We start from the raw sequence: 21,036 nt of genomic DNA, 5'->3' as shown, positions 1-21,036 counted from the left end.
ACATTCCTCTCCACCCTTTCTGTAAAATAACTTTGCCTTCCTTGTGGGACATGAGTCAGATCTGGGCTTTCTAGGGTATGCATCCAATACAGCCTCCATTAGCTGGCCCGGATCACACCCTCTGGTGTGCTGGTGGTTGCTGGATGCAGAAGAGCCGGTATCAAGAACCATATTCACCACAGGGAGGGTGAGGCAAGAACATCTTTTCCTAATTACGGTAGTCTTAAATAACATCCTGCCTGAATGAGCAATCCCTGTGCTGTTACCTCCACATTATTATGGTTGCAGTGTGTTCTTCAGTATTGACACATAATAATAATTTTTAACCCTTATTCTCCCAGCTTTTTTTTTTTTTTTTTTTGAAAGCTATACACCAGTGGCAGCAATGTTTGAATTGTGTATGGTCCATGTAGATTTGGGCAAGACCACATTATAAAAAATCTATTGTAAAATGGACCAGTTGATTATGACAGCTAATGGTGCTTGTAAAGGCTGAAATCGCTGTGAAAATTTGAATCTTGCAGTGAAAGAATTTGATTGGTCCTTCTGCAAGCTGCATAGATTTGCATGATTCTGAATAAACTTAAAGCGGAACTGAAGTAGGATTTAATAAAAAAAACAAAAACCTTTCACTTACCTGGGGCTTCTGCCAGCCCCCTGCAGCCTCCCTGTGCCCACGGCGTCTGAACGATCCTCCGGTTCCCCGCAGCAGCTTCGAATTAAGTCGACGGCCACTGCGCCTGCACAGCCCTGGCCGCACACGTCCTCATTCACGCTCCTGTTGCCGGGAGCGTCCTGCGCACATGCAGAAAATCTCCTACTCCAGGGCGAGTGGAACAAGGACAGGCGTGGCCAGGGATAGTGTGGACGGTGACTTGCAGTCAAGAAACAGAGCTGTGGCAGGGGACCGGAGTATTGGGTAGAGACTGCACGGGCACAGGGAGGCTGCAGGGGGCTGGTAGAAGATCCAGGTAAGTGAGGTTTTTTTTTTTTTCGATCATATTTCAATTCCGCTTCAAATTAATTTTCATATTTCAAGTAGTGTAAATTGGCACCGAGCCAAAACTTGCATTTTAGACATCTGTGGTACATTAATGTGGAGAGATAAAAACGCCTATAGATGAAGGTGGAAGTAGTTTTGTACTAAAATGCCTTAAGATGTCTGGGGCATATGGATGCAGAAACACCGCACACCTGCAAATGTCTGCTGCCATGTAAGGGTTAAAGGAAACCTGAGATGTTAATAATGGGTGTATTTATACTTACATGGGGCTGTCTTCAGCTCACTCGCTGACCGCTTGGCTCTCTTGTTACCTTCCCTCTTGAGTCTGGCCAGCCTTCTGCACATGCACACTCCCGTTGCACTCCCGCAGACGTGAGCGTTCTGTAAGAGGGCATAACAGAGAGGACAATGAGACCACGCACCTCATGAGGCTAAAGGAAGACTCAGGTAAGTATAAATACACCCATTATTCATTCACATCTCAGGTACACTTTAAAGCCCATCTTAAAGAGAATCTGTATTGTTAAAATCACACAAAAGTAAATATACCAGTGCGTTAGGGGACATCTCCTATTACCCTCTGACACAATTTTGCCGCTCCTCGCCGCATTAAAAGTGGTTAAAAACCAGTTTTAAAAAGTTTGTTTATAAACAAACAAAATGGCCACCAAAACAGGAAGTAGGTTGATGTACAGTATGTCCACACATAGAAAATACATCCATACACAAGCAGGCTGTATACAGCCTTCCTATAGAATCTCAAGAGATTATTTGTGTGTTTCTTTCCCCCTGTTCTCATGCACTGAAGTTTCAGGCTGCTTGTTTCTTCCTGCAAACAGCTTTGCCCTTGTCTGTAATTCTTCAGTATGTGAAAGCCCAGCCAGCTCAGAGGACGATTTATCCAGCTTGTAAAAGATAAGAGAGAAGAGAGAAGCTGCTCTAATCCTAAATAACACACAGGCAGTGTGCATACAGGGTCCTGGAAGGGGGAGTTCATAGCAGAACCACAACACTGAAGAACTTGACAGCCTTCCAGACACAGGCTGACAAGTCTGACAAGAGAGAGATAAGTTGATTTATTACAGAGACAGTAATAGTATAAAGTGCTGCAGTAAGCCAGAACACATTAGAATAGCTTTTTGAACTTGTAGGATGATAAAAAACAGGATGCAATTTTTGTTACGGAGTCTCTTTAAGGCACAGATCTAAAAGTTACCCTCTAATAACATTGTAATCAAAATATTTATAAATGTGGGCTTGAAGCTATGAGGAAGTCTGCTGTGACATTGAGGACCCTGAAGTGCCTGAGAGAGCATTGCCTTTGCAAACAATTTGCACAGAGAATGTGCCAATCCTGTATGCAGCCAGTCTCACCCCATGAAATAGGTGTCCTCCAATAAAGAAGACAAAAAAAGTGCCATCTGATCTTTAGCTTCCACTTCTTGTCTAGGTAGAAGTGGGCATCTCATGTAGCAGCTCCAGGCCAGTGTGCAGAAACCTTGCTTAGTATTAGACTTCAGGCTGAGCAGTCTGTAGTCATTGGGAAGAACATTTTCAATAGAAAGTTGCTCAATCCGGTTTTTAAAGTGAAAGTTTACTTTGGCATGTACATTTATCAGCTCTATTAAGTGTACTAACTAAACTGGACCTCTAAAGGTGACCATACATCTATAGATTTAGTGGCCAATCGACTATCCGATTCGATAATTATATCAGTGCTGCCAAAAGCATGCCCAATCGGCGATTCAACCATTTTCAGCCCGAAATTGGTTGCATGTATTGATCGGACTTTCAAGATGTCGGGCCATTGGGTGCGCGGCGGTATTTGGGGGTGTTGATCGTGAATGACAAACATGCATTGCATCGGCAACCATGTGGGGCGCAAATCTGGAAGAGGAGTCCAGACACATCGGCAAAGAGGTAAAGTATTAATGCAGGGGCACCAGGAGGTACCTGTACACCGGGAGGAGGCGGCGGTACGAGGCTGATTGCTAAACGGAATCTGCCTCTGGTTTATGGCAGCTAACAGATTGCTCTCCAGTCAAATTCGGCCAGAGAAAGATTTATCTATGATCTATCAGCCACTAATATGCATAATGTATGGCTAGGTTAACTAAGATATGGAGATACAGCTCTAGCCATTACAGACAAGTGTCCATGCAAAGCATACTGGCAGCTATGAACAATGCTGATCGGAGGGTCACTAGGCTGCAGTGGACACCTCTGAATCCAGGCAGGCCATGCTCATCTTTGTCTGCCCTTTCCAGAGCTGATACAGAAACTGCTTAGCACTGTTATTTGTGAATCTGCCGACAGCCTGAAGATGGAGATTAGATAATTCCTGCACATTAACTGACCGCTCACATCTGGAGCCGGCTTTAATGCAACTGTTGCTGAGTCTGCAAATCCTACCAGTTTGTGCTTAGAGTAGGTTCACACTTGTTTTAAAAATGTATCCATGGCTCCGTTTTTTTTCCCCTGACCAAAAACGGAGCCGCGGATACCAATGTCAAAAATAGCAACCTCCTTCACTCCAAAGGATCCGTCTGCGTTCAGGGGGATCCGTTTGAAAACCCGAACGGACAGTCCAGATTTGCAGGATTTTCAATGACCCGGATCGATCCCTGATACACGGAGGGGTAGTGAAAATCTATGCAAAAACTGCTTCTTTGGACACAGAAACGGATCAGTTTTCTGTGTCCCAGCCTGTGGGTGGGGAGGGAGCTGCCATGCTGGTGGGGGTAGCAGCAAGGATGGGGGGGGAGTTAGCGGTTGGCAGAAGGGGGGGGGTCGCTCCCCCTCCAGTTAAGTTGTTAAAATGTAATGTAGACAGCGAGCGGAGAAGCTTATACTTCTTTACTTACTCTGCTCGCCGCGTCACTTCCTGCAATGCTGCCCTCCGAAGTGTAGAGGGTGGAATTGCAAGAAGTCAAGCGAGCGGTGGAATGCAAAGAAGGAAGGCTTCCCCACTCGCTGCCTACATCACGTTTTAACAACTTTTGCACAAGTAGCTAGAGGGGGAGCGGGACGGGGGACCACAGACTAGAAACATATGATGCTGGGTACACACTGAAATTTTATGGTCGATTTACTGTCAGATGGATTATTTCCAACATGTCCGATTTGCTTTCCGAGCATTTTCTGATCGATTTCCTATTACAGTTAATGGAAATCAATCGGAAAATGCTCGGAGATCGATCGGAAAGCAAATCGGATATGTTGGAAATAATCAATCTGACAGTAAATCAACCATAAAATCTCAGTGTGTACCCAGCATAAGATCCAGGGCCTGGGGGTGTGGTGTAGTGATGCCCACTTCCTTTTTATCAGTAAATTATCCATTGAAAACTCATTTGTGAAACATTTTATAACCTTCACTAGGAGTTTGCATTAACCACTTGAGGACTGCAGGGCTAACCCCCCCTAGTGACCAGGCAATTTTTAGCTAAAGCTTTTAGCTAAAGTGGCCACTGCAGCTTTAAGGCCAAGCTGCAGGGCCGCACAACTCAGCACACAAGTGATTTCCCCCCCCCCCCTTTTCTCCCCACCAACAGAGCTCTCTGTTGGTGGGGTCTGATCGCTCCCCCCATGTTTATTTTTTTTTTAATAAATATTATTGTTTTGTTTTGTTTTAAAAAAAACCCTGTTACTTTAAATTTCTACCCTCCCTCCCTCCCCACAGCCAGCCAATTATGGCGATCGGCTGTCATAGGCTTCTGCCTATGAGAGCCGATCGCTCTCTTGTCCCCCATGGGGACAGCCGTGTCACACGGCTGTCCCCAGTGCAGCGCTGCTGCTCATCGCAGCGCTGCACCTAGTAAATAGATGGCGTGATCGCCGTCTAACAGTCTCCTGAGCGGCAATAGCCGCTCGGAGACTGAAGGCGGGGCAGAGCTCCGCCCTCCGAGCATGAGATGCGCGCGATCTCATGCAAAACAGAGCCCCAGGACTTTATGCCAATTGGCGTTAGGCGGTCCTGGGGCTGCCGCCGCGGCCACGCCTGCTGGCGTGACGCGGGCGGCAGAAGGTTAAAGGGCAACTGAAGTGAGAGGTAAATGGAGGCTGCCATATTTATTTCCTTTTAAACAATACCAGTTGCCTGGCAGTGCTCCTGTTCTATTTGGCTGTAGTAGTGACTGAATCACACCTGAAACAAGCATGCAGCTAAATGTCAGAAACGCCTGATATGCTGCATGCTTGTTCAGGGTCTGTGGCTAAAAGTATTAGAGGCAGAGGATCAGCAGGATAGCCAAGCAACTGGTATTGTTTAAAAGGAAATAAATATGGCAACCTCAATATCCCTGTCACTTCAGTTGTCCTTTAAGGACGCTAAAGGGAAAATGGTTCCGAAAGTGTAATCTATGCTCTATTTGTGTAGTTATTTTATCCCTTTATCCCGTGCTTGGTTTCCTGTATGGCTTGATGGAGGGCAGCCTGGTTTGACGTGTTTAGTTCTATGATGGCTAATAGGGTACTGTATGCAGGTTTTCTGTGGCAGAGCTGGTTAGACTTGGAGGATCCTCTCCTCTGGGTTGGAGGATAGGATTACATCTCAGAGGTCTGCAGGGAGGGCTGTCTGCTGGATTGGAAATACCATCTCAGCCCCTAATGGCTCGGGGAAATTGTTCCATCTTATTATAGAAAAGCTCTTAATGCTCTCACAGTACCATATCTTTATTATTATTATTATTATTATTATTATTATTATTAATTTGTTATTATTGATTTATAAAGCACCAACATATTCTGTGGCGCTGTACAAAGTAAGAAAACCCACAAGGGGTACATAATGATACAGACAATGATATACATCAAACATGGGAAACAATTGGCAGCGTTCCTGATCAGGCAGCATCTGAAATGACTACCAGCAGAGGGGTGCAGAGCCCCCTAGAAGCAAATACATAACAGCGAGTGAGGCCAGATAAGTCTTTAACCCATTTGCAGATTCAGTAGTTATCTCATTTGAGATAAGTGCAATGCTTTGGATCTTAGTCGGCAGAACTCGTTCTGTAAATTCTTGGAATGCTTTAAACTCTCTCTACTAGCAGAAAATATACCATATTTTTTGGACCATAAGATGCACCTAGGTTTAGAGGACTAAAATCAGGGGAAAAAATACTAAACCTGGGTGCATCCATGGTGCAGGGGCATCTTGTAAAGTTTTTCCTCCCATCATGGGGTTGGAGGGAGGGGGTGGTCAGTGGTAAGAATTTCCCCCAACGCCCTAAAAGCACATTAAATTAACTGATACAGCCTAGTATAGTAGTAAAAAAAGTGCATGCGCTCAGGACAAATTACAATATCACTAATCTGTGGATCGCGTACTATAGCAACGCTGCAACACTGCAAATCGAGTAATCAGAAAGGTAGAGCGCGCTCTCAGTCTATAATAGTGACAGAGGGGCTGTGACACCCAGTCCTCCTTACGGGAATAACAGTTCAGTCCCTCACACAAGGCAACTTCACCGTCTGGTGCAAAGTCCTCTTCTCTCGTCACATATGACCATCACAGGAATATGTAAAAAAAACAGGAGAAATCACATAGCGTACTTCTGTCAGCAATTCAGTGCCTCCACCACCACCCTAGAGTGATACTGCTGTGACAGGTGTAAAAATGACACATCCAAATATCCACTCCGTGCTGGGTCACTCCCCCTATGTGCCCGCACTCACCCTAAAAGCCTCCTCAATCCGGAGGTAAGACTTACAAATGTTGTGGGATCTCTTGTACTTTTCTTCTGGCACTAGGACTCAAAGGAGACTTCCATAGTGTAAAACCATCTCAGTTTAATAAAAAAGTTTAAAATCGCACTTACAATTTCCTTCACCATAAACAAGCATGAATGATTCAGTGGGTGTTAGCTCCCGGGTAGCCGTTCACACCCATCCGACTTCAGATCTCACTGTCTGCTGGGCTCATTCGGGCATCTATTCCGCGTTCCTCCGCGTTCTCTACTGCCGGTCACGTGGATTGTTAGCTCCGCCCTACGCGTTTCGTCATAACGTATGACTCACCTGATGAGTCATACGTTATGACGAAACGCGTAGGGCGGAGCTAACAATCCACGTGACCGGCAGTAGAGAACGCGGAATAGATGCCTGAATGAGCCCAGCAGACAGTGTGATCTGAAGTCGGATGGGTGTGAACGGCTACCCGGGAGCTAACACCCACTGAATCATTCATGCTTGTTTATGGTGAAGGAAATTGTAAGTGCGATTTTAAACTTTTTTATTAAACTGAGATGGTTTTACACTATGGAAGTCTCCTTTGAGTCCTAGTGCCAGAAGAAAAGTACAAGAGATCCCCCAACATTTGTAAGTCTTACCTCCGGATTGAGGAGGCTTTTAGGGTGAGTGCGGGCACATAGGGGGAGTGACCCAGCACGGAGTGGATATTTGGATGTGTCATTTTTACACCTGTCACAGCAGTATCACTCTAGGGTGGTGGTGGAGGCACTGAATTGCTGACAGAAGTACGCTATGTGATTTCTCCTGTTTTTTTACATATTCCTGTGATGGTCATATGTGACGAGAGAAGAGGACTTTGCACCAGACGGTGAAGTTGCCTTGTGTGAGGGACTGAACTGTTATTCCCGTAAGGAGGACTGGGTGTCACAGCCCCTCTGTCACTATTATAGACTGAGAGCGCGCTCTACCTTTCTGATTACTAGTATAGTAGTAGCCTAGTACAGAATGAAAATGTAGACAAAGGACTCTTTGCTGAAGTGAAGTTACTTATAAACACAATAATTCGGCTTCCAGCTTTTGCTGGAAGCCGAATTATTTCATTCCCCACCATCCATGGCGGCCTGGAGGAGAAATAGTATTTAAAACGGCCGGAACTTGTGCAGCAGCAGGACCAGCCATATACCGGCTGTATCCTGCGCCCAAGTCTCCCGTGCCGATTACATATGTACGTGCTGCAGCTATTGTCTCTGTGCTGCCCAATATAAGCAAGGTGCATGATTGGCATTTCCTATAGCATTGTAGTGCATGGAGCAGCACAAAAGGCCACTATCTGTACAATATTGCATGAGACGTCTACCGTACCTGGAAACCGCTATGCACATCTCAGTAAACGATCAATATCCGGTATCCGTTGTTTATACCACATCTAATGTATAATGTCACTACTAGTTGTAGCTACTAAGGCTGTGTTCCCACTTGACCGGAAAACTTAATTTATAAAAAAAAATTTCCTGTTGTATTGCATTGTGAAATAGCATATCAAAATAGTATTTTTATAGCACTTTTCTTCTTGGGGAATTAAAGAGCTTTGGCCCTGCATTCTGCAGTCTCAAAGGCTTTGGAGAAGAGATGTGTTTTTAGTCTTTTCTTAAAGTGAATCTAAGGCAACATGTGACATGACAAGATAAAGGTGTATGTACAGTGCTAAACACTAATAACAGGCTGTTTTTATTTTGCTGTCTGAACAAGTTAATTTTCAGGCATGCAAGTGACAGCTTCTGCCTTGTCCTTGGGAATATAGTAAACCTCACTTATGAGCAAATTGCACCCATAAAAGTTTTTTCCTGGCAGAATACATCTTCTGAGGGAAGGGAGAGATAGACTAAAGTCAATAGTTCATGTATTTTAACTCTGGGACACCTACTAGGCTGCCATTGAGCAGAGACCATAAAACATTCAATCTACTTGGTAAATGTTTAAATCCTACTTAATAATAGGCAAGTGTCCTTGCATCTGTCCACGTGTCAGTGCTTTTTAGCAAGGCGCAGAGACCCTGCCGAGAACCGGAGGACGGGGCCAGAAGGGGTGTGTGTGTGTAAGTGTGTGTGTGCTCGCGCGCTGGCGGTGTGCATGCGCACGGCGGATTACTGACAGACCTAGCCCATTTTTAAATGGGCTAAGGTCACTAGTATGAAATAAAACCGTGGGATATCAATTAAAGTCATTTTTAGTTTATCTTATCAGTTTTTTCACCTCAGGGCCAAAGCTCAGGTACAAAATAATATACTTACCAGAAGAGAGGGAAGCCTCTGGATCCTGTCGAGCAGGGGCAGGTACCTTTTTGGTCCCGTTCCCGTTTTGGTCCCGTTCGCACCTAGAATTGCAAAACGCTTGCGATTACCACTAGCGTTTTGCTGGAGTGATTTTGATTTTCCGCATTAAACGCGAAAATCACTGGAAGTAGCGTTTTGGGAGCGATCGTAATTAGCAGTTCTATACATGCTAATCGATTGCTTCAGAATCGCCGGCAAAACGCTGCATGTAACGCGGTTAACGCTAACTGCAAAAAGCAGCGTTCATGGCAGTGAGCACACTGCCGTAGGATTGCATGGGCTTTAAACGCCACATAGAGAGCCATAAACGCCACATATTTTAAAATGTAATTCTGTGAGAGCCATACAAAATGTTTTAAACTGGGACAGTGCGCATGCGTAGCAGAAGGCCATGTTGCCGTGATGATGTGTATACAGTTGATCCTCTGGGCAGCAGAAGTGTCAGACACGTCTTCAGCCTCTCTTGGGTTTCAGCAACATCCGCAATTTCCCCGAGAGCCAGACAGGAGAAATGCCGACTAACAGCTTGTACAATTAGCTAGCTGTCTTGGGGGTTGATTTACTTTGTAGGACGAGATCCCTGAACTTTGGCCCAATATGCTGCCTGTCAAGTGACAGGCAGCCTAGTGGGCCAATCAAAGTGCGGGGATCTCATCCTACAAAGTCCACTGGACCTGACAGGGTCCCGAGTGGAACAATTGAAGCAGCTGTTGATTTTGGGGTAGCGCAAGTAAGTTAGTAGTACATGCTACAATAGTAGCATGACTACTTTGAAAATATTATTTGCGCTGCCACACAAAGCTATGCTGCTTGAGCAGTGTAGCTTGGTGAATCAACCCCTACTGATTTGTATGTGAGCCAGATCTGGCTCCCAGCGATAGGTTCCCTACTCCTGCTATTGAGGCTCTCCTCTGTATTTTAATTCTTTAATTTCTCCCCTCGCTAATCAACCCCCCCCCCCCCCTGCATGGTCGTTAATCACATCTGGGCAGCGCAACATGTCCCTGTATTGTGGCCGTGCAGTAGAGGCGTGGGCCCGTCTGCACATACTCAGTAAGCTGGAGCCAAGGTCTCCATGCTACTGGGCTCACACGGCTATTGCACGGCCATGCAGGGTCCTGATGCGGAGGTTGGCCGCACTCAGCATCTAAGAGCCAGAGGCTTCTCTCTCTATTAAAGATAATTGGTTATTTAAAACCTGGGCTTTGGCTCGGGTTATCCTTAAAGCTGTCCATAGAAGGAGCCTCTCACACTGGTTCTGGAAATGAGTTCCATAGAGTAGGGGCTGCATGGGAAAAGGCCTGAGCATCAAATAAGGATCCTGAGAATAACCAAATTCATCTTATCTGTAGAGTGGTGGGTGTGTGGAGTGATATATAGTTCAAATAGATCCGTTCACATTTGTCAGTCTATAATGCTGGGCATACACGGGCCGATGCGCCCTTATCAATCGAGCCGCTGATGGCTCGATTATTTCCGACAGGTCCGATGACCTGCCGGATCGATACCCCGCTCGATCCCTGTGGGCGGACAATAGCGGGGAATCGAGCGGAAGATAAGGAACGCTAATTGAGCCGCCGGGTAGACTCCTCTATGCTCAGCATAAAAGAGAGCCATTGGATTTGATGCAATAAGGCTTCTTTTTACCATGCGTTTGGCATGTGTTTGCGTTAGTGCGTGGTTTTTCCCCCAAATGTAATAGAAAACCTATTTGCTGTTTTTTTTTGGGGGGGGGGGTGGCAGATGCCAGCGTGTTGGGATTGTAACAAACAGGTTTTCTATTACATTTGGGGAAATAACGCGCACTAACAGACGCATGCCCAACGCAGCGGGTCAGGTGTAAAAAGAGCATGGGGTGAACGTGTGTCGAGTTTTCACAGACTTGTATATGGTTGAAACGCATCCACCCTAGGCTGCAGCCAGACCACAAGGGACCATCAGAGTGAACACTACACTGTCTACTCCTGCTGGCCGTATGTGGTCCAGCTGCAAGTGGGAACCCAGCCTAAGGCTCAGTTCCTACTCCCGACTGGTCTATTCGGTTTTGTGCAGAGCTGACAGTTTAGTCTTCGCTCTGTTTTCTCGTTTGGTTCGCCTCTGGAGCAGATACATTCCCACCATAGGTTTCTATTTGGAAACCTATCCACCCTCAGGTAAAATGCAGCTTTACATAGAAACTGTTTCTGCATTTTCTGTGGGAACTGGCGCTCAGATGATAGAGTATTGATCATAAAATGCTAAGCAGCTGCTACTAATGTAATGCGTCTGAGCACTATGTCACACAGCAACCACTTGCTCTGGTGTCCTAGTTCTTGGCAATTGCATTGGACAACATTTAGTAGCAGATGCTTAGACTAAACTGCTGCTACTAAAAATCTATCAGGTGCCATGGCCCTAAGGGGACAGGAATGGTAATTACAGGAGTGAGAAAGGGATGAATCACTGTAGATAAAGCCAATAAATGACATCAAGGTAAACTTGTGCAGTGAATATTTGATGGTGAAAGCCTGCCAAAGCAAAACTGTAATTCAGGATTTTACAGCTTTCAGTGCGGATTACATCTCCATAAATGTGTAGCTGGTGATAGAGCCCAGCTCCTGTATCACATCCATTGATTGATAAGAAGCTGCCCACAACGTGTAACCTCCCCACGCTCTCAGATACTGTTTGTACTCGTTAAATAATTGATGATGACCATAATGTAAGGAAGCTGAATGCACAAGTACAACGGAAAACAGGAAAGCCTGCCATTTATTAATAGCTGGAAAGTGTGCGTCTTTCAAGAGCCCTTCGTCAGGTCTTCAGCCATCAATAATGTAAATAGAATGAAATCCGCTTGGTAATCCTGGCTGGGAGATGTAAGCGGAGTGCTTAAGGAAGATGACAATGCTCTCCCTTTCCTCTAACTAACAAGCTGATCTGTAGCCACTAGAAAGTTACCCTTGGCAACAATTCAGGTGGCTAAGGCATTTGTGATTTGCAGTGGGAAAATGACAGCTTGAATTAGGGGCCTAACTACAGGGGAGCAGCTCCTGCAGGGGTGCCCAGCAGGGCTGGATTTACCATAAGGCACTGTAGGCATGTGCCTACAGGCAGCCCAAGGATTAAAGGGTGGTTCTTTGGCTGCTGCAAAGTACCCTCACCGCTCCCCACTGTAGCTGTGGAGACAGCGATGGACGCGTTGACGCTGCTGAATGGACATAATCGCTGGACCGTCGGGAGCCGGAGAGTCACTGTTTACTCCTTCGCGCTCTGCAGAGAGAAGAAAGGGGAGCGGAGTGGACACCCATAGCTGGCTAACCTATACTGGGGAGCCTATGGCTGGCTAACCTATACAGCAGATACCTATATTTGGCTATTTTATACTGGCAGCACCTATGCCTGGATAACCTATACTGAGGGTAACTATGCCTAGCTACCTATACTAGAGGCACCTATAGTTGGCTAACCTATACAGCCGATACCTATACTTGGGTAACCTATACTGGCAGCACTTATGCCTGGATAACCTATACTGGGGGTAACTATGCCTAGCTACCTATACTAGGGGCACCTATAGCTGGCTAACCTATACTGGGGCACCTATAGCTGGCACATCTAACTATTGGAGCCCATACACGATACAATAAAAACTTTAGATTTTTCCCGTTTTTATTCGATCTAAATAATCAAATCGAATGAAAGTTGAAAATATATATTTTTTTTCTCGATCAAGAAATTCGAACGATATCGTTGTTTTTTTCAAAAAAAAATAATTGGACATGCTGGAAAAATCTTTATATTTGATCTAACGGAATAATAAAACTAAATTATCGAACGAAAAAATGAAAAATCTTACCATGTATGGGCACCTTAAGGCCTCTTGCACACTGCATGCATTTCCGATTCCGCTTTTTAATCGTTTTTTACCTCCTGATTCCGATTTTAATCTTTACTGCATGCTGCATTTTTTGATCCGTTTTTCTGTTGAATGTATTCAGGGAAAATCAAAATTGAAAAACGGAATCGGAATCAGAAAACGGATTTGCAGTGTGCAGGGAGCCTAAGGCCACATACACACATCAGACCATAGTCTTTTGAAAGTGAAAGATCAGACCAATTTTACCCCCTTCAATGTAGTATGAGAGCCACACCTTCACAGTCTTTTCTATGGAGCTGAACTCCTTTTCAGATAAAATCTTTGCAAGATGCTCTAAAGATGCCCGTACACATTCAAAAGATCATTATCTGCAAAAGATCTGTTCCTGCAAAAGATCCATTCCTGCAAAATGCATTCATAGTCTATGAGATCTGCAGGTCCTCATACACACCTTGTTTAACAGACTTCATCTGCATATCTGGCAATCATCTGCAGATCTGAAAATCCATCCTGGAGGATCTGATCTGCAGATGATTGCCTGTTAAACAAGGTGTGTATGATGATCTGCAGATCTCATAGACTATGAATGCATTTTGCAGGAATGGATCTATTGCAGGAAGAGATCTTTTGCAGATAATGATCTTTTGAATGTGTACGGACACAGATGCTGTAGTGTAGACATTCAAAAGATCAGTATCTGCAAAAGATCTGTTCCTGCCAATGATCCGTTCCTGCACATTGCATTCATAGTCTATGAGATCTGCAGATCATCATACACACCTTGTTTAACTGACATTCATCTGCAGATCAGACAATCATCTGCAGATCTGAAAATCCATCCTGGTGGATCTGATCTGCAGATGAATGGTCTGTTAAACAAGGTGTGTATGATGATCTGCAGATATCATAGACTATGAATGCATTTTGCAGGAACAGATCTTTTGCAGATACTGATCTTTTGAATGTCTACAGCATCTGTGTGTGCAGCATCTTGCAAAGATTTCTGTCTGATGGGGAGTTCAGCTCCATAGAATAGACTGTGTAGGTATGGCTCTCATACTACATGGAAGGGGGTAAAATTGGTCTGTGATCTTTCATTTTCAAAAGACTATGGTCTGATGTGTGTATGAGCCTTAAGTGTGTGTGTGTGTGTGTGTGTGTGGCCTGTATTAAGGGGTGGGGTTTCGGGTGTCAGAGCTTAGGGGTCTATAGGCTCATCAGCTGTAAATCTGGTGCTCAGAGCTGTAAGAGGGCCCCAACTACTTCTGATAAGGGAGTCCTTCCTTCAGATCAGGTGCCTTTGTGGCTACACTTGTTGTGGATGTGAAGATTACCAGGTACACACTTATTTTATGACTCTTGCAAGATGGGCCCTTTAGGCTGTGAGGGTCACAAGGAGTTCGGAAAAGGTGTGAACATTGGGGGCCCCATCAAAGCAGGGACTGGAGAGATGCCAGCCTGTTTTTTGTTTTTGTTTTTCTTGTTTTTTTTTTTTGTAGCCCAGAGTAGGGTGTTACAGTAATCCAGACTGGATATGATTTAGAGCATGTAAAAGCATTTCACTAGCCTTTTGTGTAAGGAAGGGGACAAATTCCTTTAGATTGTAAGATCACAAGGGCAGGGCTCTCTCCCCCTTTTTTGTGTCTTGGAATTTATTAATTTTGCGTCTTGAAATGTGTTATACATTTTATTCATCATGTTACTCTTGTCACTGTAATTACCAGTTCTGTATTGTGTACCGGTGTCTGTATTAGGTGTACCCCATTTTCTCCTATAATAAACACAAACTGCGCCTGCCAAAGTACAAACGGGTGCAATAGCATATGCTTCAATCGAGTGTTCGCTATCACAAGTCCTTGAATATCAGTCTATAGTGCTGTGACAGCGCTCCTCTTCTTTTCTACAATTTAAACATAGAAAAAACAATCGCACATAGTGCATTACTGTGAATCACAAAGTACAGTTCCCCACACGTGCATAAGTGCTCAATTGTGCATCACTCGTGGTCTCTACAGCCCCTCCACACTAGCAGCTCACCAGATTGACACCACCTCACAGTCCAGGTGGGTCTAGCGCTTAGCCTATAGAGCGGCCAACTCCAATGACACTTCCACGATAGTTTAGTTCACAATTGGATGATCCATATTTAATGACAAGTTCCACATGAAAAACATATAAGAACACACATAGCATAAAACCGTTGGGCTAAAAGTTATGGCCTGCGCAATATCAGCGCACTCACTTGTGTAGGAAGATAACAGGCATTTCAGGCATTGCAGCCTAGCAATAAAGCTTCTCTGCTGGCGGTGTCGGCGTCCCGAACTTCCCCGCTCCTCGTGGCAGCCTGTCTCCTGACCTTCCAGATCCCAGTGACGTCAACGCTCCTGGTCACGCCCGACGCGTTTCGTCCAATGGACTCATCAGGGGCTGATGAGTCCATTGGACGAAACGCGTCGGGCGTGACCAGGAGCGTTGACGTCACTGGGATCTGGAAGGTCAGGAGACAGGCTGCCACGAGGAGCGGGGAAGTTCGGGACGCCGACACCGCCAGCAGAGAAGCTTTATTGCTAGGCTGCAATGCCTGAAATGCCTGTTATCTTCCTACACAAGTGAGTGCGCTGATATTGCGCAGGCCATAACTTTTAGCCCAACGGTTTTATGCTATGTGTGTTCTTATATGTTTTTCATGTGGAACTTGTCATTAAATATGGATCATCCAATTGTGAACTAAACTATCGTGGAAGTGTCATTGGAGTTGGCCGCTCTATAGGCTAAGCGCTAGACCCACCTGGACTGTGAGGTGGTGTCAATCTGGTGAGCTGCTAGTGTGGAGGGGCTGTAGAGACCACGAGTGATGCACAATTGAGCACTTATGCACGTGTGGGGAACTGTACTTTGTGATTCACAGTAATGCACTATGTGCGATTGTTTTTTCTATGTTTAAATTGTAGAAAAGAAGAGGAGCGCTGTCACAGCACTATAGACTGGTACCCCATTTTCTGTATAATGTACTCCATGTTTGTTTCTTACTTTGTACAACGCTATGGAATATGTTGGCGCTTCATAAATCATTAATGATGAGAGGTGATCTGCATATTTCCAGCTACTGCAGAGCATCCCCAGGAGTGGATCTTGCAGGGGACAGGAATCGGCCAAAATGTCTCCATGTACATTTATGCATTTAGTTTACAACTCTTCACCAATCACAATGTTGCACGTATGCTGTGGCCCCATTGGCCAGTTGGTGGGGGAATTAATGACCTGTATGTTCTGTTTGAAAGTTTTATATTTCTATTCTTTCCTTTTCAGGCATTGATTACAAAACCACTACAATCCTGCTGGACGGCCGGCGTGTGAAGCTTGAGCTTTGGTAAGGAAGGACAGTCTGTCCCAGAATCTGGATCACACATTACACATGGGGGATTATTAGCAGGCGCTGCAAGAAAACAATGTACTGCCACAACTAGAAAAAAACTAGACTGGTAGCTAGAATCTAGTGACAGGGGACAACCATTTTTATACAGTATTCTCATCTTCAGTCTGCAGCGGTGGTAACTTGGGAAACTGACTGAAAACCATGGCAACCGTTTAAGGCGTAGTGTTAAAGATGCACAGAATTCTCTTAATATGTCTCACTGGGTTTATAGGTCTTCAGAAAATTAATAGCATCCTTTGACACCCTACAGCTTTGCTAGTCTACTGTAGTGAGGCATTTATTTTACAGGGAGGAGGGATTATCTCATCCATAGGGATGATGGCGTTGCATGCTCACAATGTTGAATAATGATGCCTATGTAGTAGTATGGGACAAATCCCAAATTTCTTTAAATCCGAATCCAAAAATTCTCTATTTTCTTGAATCTTTCGATTCTTGAATCTAACAAATCCTGTACATAAGAATTGTGTGAAGCGTGGAACAGTAGTAGTAAAACTTAGATTCTAAATCTAACTACTATTCTTACACGCATCACACAATTCTCATGTACAGGATTCAGGAATCGAAAGATTTGAGAAAATCCAAAATCTCTTTGGATTCGGATTCAAGGAAATTTGGTGTTCGTCCCTTCTCTAGATTACAGCCCATTAAAAAACGAAATGTAAAAAACAAATCGCACAGCTAGTACTTTGCACACAGCACAGCCTTACCTGTCTTACCTCCCATAAGATTTGTTTTCCTTAGTACAGTGAATGCAGCCTGCTCCCCTCTCCATTGCTTGTCTGTATCTTCAGTGCATCTGTCACAAAGCTGACTACTACTACTAGCCAGGCTTTGTGCGCCACCTAGTGGTAGTCCTATGAAGAGCTCTGGCTGGCTTTGTGAAAAGAGCTCAGAATCAGAATCCGTTTTTATTTTCGCCAAATACAGCAGGGCTATACTCGGAATTATTTGTGGTACACATGGCATAGGCATAGTATAGGAAGACGACGCACAACACAACAGTTGGAATTACAGTAATGGTATAGGTCTGACCCTCAGTAGTGCGGACCCCGGTCAACAGTTAGTGTTCTTCCTGCCGTGCAGGGACAGTTCAATAATAATAGTAATGATGATAATAACAATAAATGATAAATGACGATGATGTTAACTTTAATAGTGATGATGATGGTGGCCCCCCATGCTGCCCTGGGCAGTGAGAACCAAGGCAGCAGCGGCGAGAACTGTCTGGAAGGCCCCGCTAGGGCACGCCAAAAGGCAGGCCTGACAGGGGGAGATTGGAGTTCAGCAGCCGAACTGCTTTGGGGAAGAAGGTGGTCTTCCGTCTGGTGGTTTTGCATGGTATAGTCCTGTAGCGGCGGCCCAGTGGGAGAAGCTTGAAGTAGCAACTGCCTGGATGGGAGGGGTCACGGGAGATCACAGTGGCACTCTTCCTCATCCTAGCAGAGTGGAGGAGTTCCAGGGGTGGAAGAGGAGACCCGATGATCCTTTCTGCGTCCGTTATGACTCTCTGCAGTTTGTATTTATCGCTGGCCGTTGCGCCCATGTACCAGACGATGATTGAGGAGCAGAGGATGGATTCTATAGTGGCAGTATAGAAGCTGGCCAGCAGATTCCTGGGCATGCCGAATCTCTTCAGTTGGCGCAAGAAGAACAGCCTCTGCTGAGATTTCCTCTGCTGCAGTCAGAAAGTTAGTCATTGCCTGGGGAGGGGATATAGGCTGCATCCACTACACTATGGAAAATGAATGTAATGGGCGGTAAGGCAGGAAGGCCACTGCTGTTCCCACAGTATTAGCCCTGCTGTCAGTATTCATATTTTCCTTCTGAATCCACCTGGTTATGTTTTGAACAAAAAGTACCTAATGTTCTAAAGTCTCGTACACCTGCCTGATTTATCTCGGCTGAGGCTGCCGCACCTCAGCCGACAATTGAGCGTGTTTACAACACCTGACGCACAACCCGCGAGCAATCCGGCGGACCGTTCTACTCAACCCCAGCAATCCTGATTCCCCGCCGATCTCATTGTTAATGCCGCGTCATTGGCTACGCAGCTGACATGCATGTATGTGGCCAGGCCAGCAATGTCGCCTAAGGGGATCTGATCTTTGACGGGTTACATCAGTTGGGCATGTTTACGAGCCCAAATGCTGGGAATACACAGTGAGATTTTTCAGCAGATTTTCTGTCCGATCAATTTTCTGATCGATTTTCCAATTGTTTTTCTGATCGATTTCCATGCACTTCTATGAGAAATCCATCAGAAAAATGATAGAAAATCAGACCTGTCAGGAATTATGTATCGAACAGTCTATCTGCCAAAAATCTCATGGTGTATTCCCAGCATGCGAGCAAAGTCCCCAAGCTTGGTGACTGATAAGTACCATTGTTATCGGTGAATCCATTTTACGGTACCCATGGTCATTAGACATTTTAATGTACCCATAGACATTAGTTTGGTCAGATGATATTGGTTGCTTCAGCTGACCATCTGCTGCAAAAAGTTATTTCAATATCTGAACAAGAACTCTTTGCCAAAAGCCTAATGCACCAGGACCTATTTTTATTTTTTGCCCAAGCATCCCACATCTATGACAAAGGAAAGCATCTTACAGTTTGTTTGTCTGTAGATGGCTATGGATGCTTGTTGGCATGCTAAAGTCTAAGGTTACATTTTATTGAGGCCATTCTTGTACTAATAGAGCTTGGTGGCTTAGGATCACATTTATAGTGAACCTGAGCTGAGAAGTATATGGAGGCTGCCATATTTATTTCCTTTTTAACCATACCAGTCCTGCTGGTCATTTTGGCATTGGAAGTGTATGAATCGCACACCTGAAACAAGCGTGTATAGTCTTGTCAGATCTGTGTCAAACATCTGCTCTCCATGCTTGTTCAGCGTCTACAGCTAAAAGTATCAAAATATACTGTATGTACTCGTGTATAAGCCTAATTTTTCAGCATAAAAATGTGCTGAAAAGTTACCCCCTCGGCTTATATGCGAATCAGTGGAGCAAAACAGATAGTGGAGCAGGTTTTGTTAATGGCAGAGGAGCATAAGGATCTTGCACTAGTGATCCTGCTCTTACCAGCTTGCGTCCTGCTGTGTCTGTGGCCTCCATCCCCTGCAACATGGTGTGCCGTGTGTGTGCTGCTCAAGACTACCTGTGTCCCCTGGCTTATGGAGCTGAGCTGAGCATGCAAGCAATGTGTCAGTGGTGCAATGATCGGGATTCTTCCTGTGTGGTAATTGCTGTGCCTCATGTCTGACGCCATCTAGTGGCTTCTTTGAGACACAGCTGTATGATCCTTTGGCGCATCTGGCTACTGTAGAGGGGGCTTATGTGTGAGTCAATCACTTTTTCCTTGTTTCTGAGGGAAAAGGAGTATCTCGGGCTTATACATGGGTTGGCTTATATGCAAGTATATATGGGTATATGCAATAGATCTTCAGGGCAGCCACTCAGTTTGTCTTGCTTAAAATTAAATAAATGTTAGGCTTCAAACACTTATGACTTCAGGTTCCTGTTATTTGTGGTGGCTGTTTCCCCCCTTCCAGTTTCACAAATGTATAATACAAAAAAAAAATTATTAGTGTCAATAATAAGACAGTTGGAATTGAAATGACCAGAATAAATGCATTGCCGTAATGTTCCATACATCTGACTTGTTGGGTTTGTCTCTACAGGGATACCTCTGGCCAGGGGAGGTTTTGCACTATCTTTCGGTCTTATTCAAGAGGAGCTCAGGTAAATATGATACTGACACTAACCTTTTCCCATTGTTTTCCAGCCAGATTGGGTCCAGACCCCACACTGAAGCCCAGGTGGCTGATGAGGCAGCCTATGGAAAAGTTCCCAGTACAGTGCTGTTTGTTATAAGATACTACAAAGTCAGACTGGGTCAATCTGCCCCTTTCTCCTTGTCTGCCATGCCAAATGGATGTCATAAAGAACATTTAGTGTCCATGTAATCGTTCTTGGATGCTATCATCTTGTAATGCTATAGCCTTGTTGCTTTCAGAGTCCTAAACTGGTAATGCGTTTAGACACAGCTATTTCAGACTGTCTTGTTAGGGGGAGTTGGCCTATCAAAAACGGTTATATTAGACTCCATTTTTGATTTTTATGTCCTTTTGTATTGTTTGCCATGGATTAGAAGTATAGACCCATGTGCAATCAACTTTATCTCCTAAGTTTTTTTTCTCCATGGACATAATGGTTTTTTTTTTTTTTTTTTTTTTTGCTTGCTGGTGGTTTAAAAGTCTCTTTATTTACAAGTCATGATAATATCACCTAGGAGAAAACTCAGGAGACAAAGAGAAATTGCAAATGGACCATGATGTACAATTCTATTTGTCAACCTGGCTTTTTTTTTTTTTGTCGTTGCACCAGCCCCCCCCCCCCCCCCCTCCTTTCCAGTAGAGCACACCATTCACCTAAAGTTGAATTTTAACCTCTTGAGGACCATGGGCTTTACCCCTTTAAAGACCAGGCTATTTTTGTTAAAAAAGGCCACTGCAACTTTAAGGCCAAGCTGCAGGGCCGCACAACACAGCACACCAGCGATTCCTCCCCCCTTTTCTCCCCACCAACAGAGCTCTCTGTTGGTTGGGTCTAATCGCCCCCCCCCCCTTTCCAGTGTTTGTTTATTTGTTGTAAATATTGTGGTGTTTTTTTTTTTTTTTTAAATGTGCTTTCCCCCCCCCCCCCCT

At 44.8% G+C, this 21,036-nt stretch overlaps 1 protein-coding gene across 3 annotated transcripts in view; it reads left to right on the top strand.

Annotated features, from left to right (window-relative positions):
• The window catches only part of RAB40C (RAB40C, member RAS oncogene family), a 64,032-nt gene that overhangs the window by 30,764 nt on the left and 12,232 nt on the right, over window positions 1-21,036 (top strand). For all 3 annotated transcript variants that reach the window (XM_068244433.1, XM_068244431.1, XM_068244432.1), the window contains exons 3-4: window positions 16,196-16,256; window positions 20,011-20,071. In XM_068244433.1, coding sequence (XP_068100534.1) covers window positions 16,196-16,256; window positions 20,011-20,071 — 122 coding nt within the window. The remainder of the gene's footprint in view (window positions 1-16,195; window positions 16,257-20,010; window positions 20,072-21,036) is intronic.

The sequence above is a fragment of the Hyperolius riggenbachi genome, chromosome 7, assembly GCF_040937935.1.
Source record: "Hyperolius riggenbachi isolate aHypRig1 chromosome 7, aHypRig1.pri, whole genome shotgun sequence".
In the NCBI taxonomy this organism is placed as follows: domain Eukaryota; kingdom Metazoa; phylum Chordata; class Amphibia; order Anura; family Hyperoliidae; genus Hyperolius; species Hyperolius riggenbachi.
The sequence above is the reverse complement of the archived record's forward strand: the minus strand, read 5'-3'. Positions and strand labels throughout refer to the sequence as shown.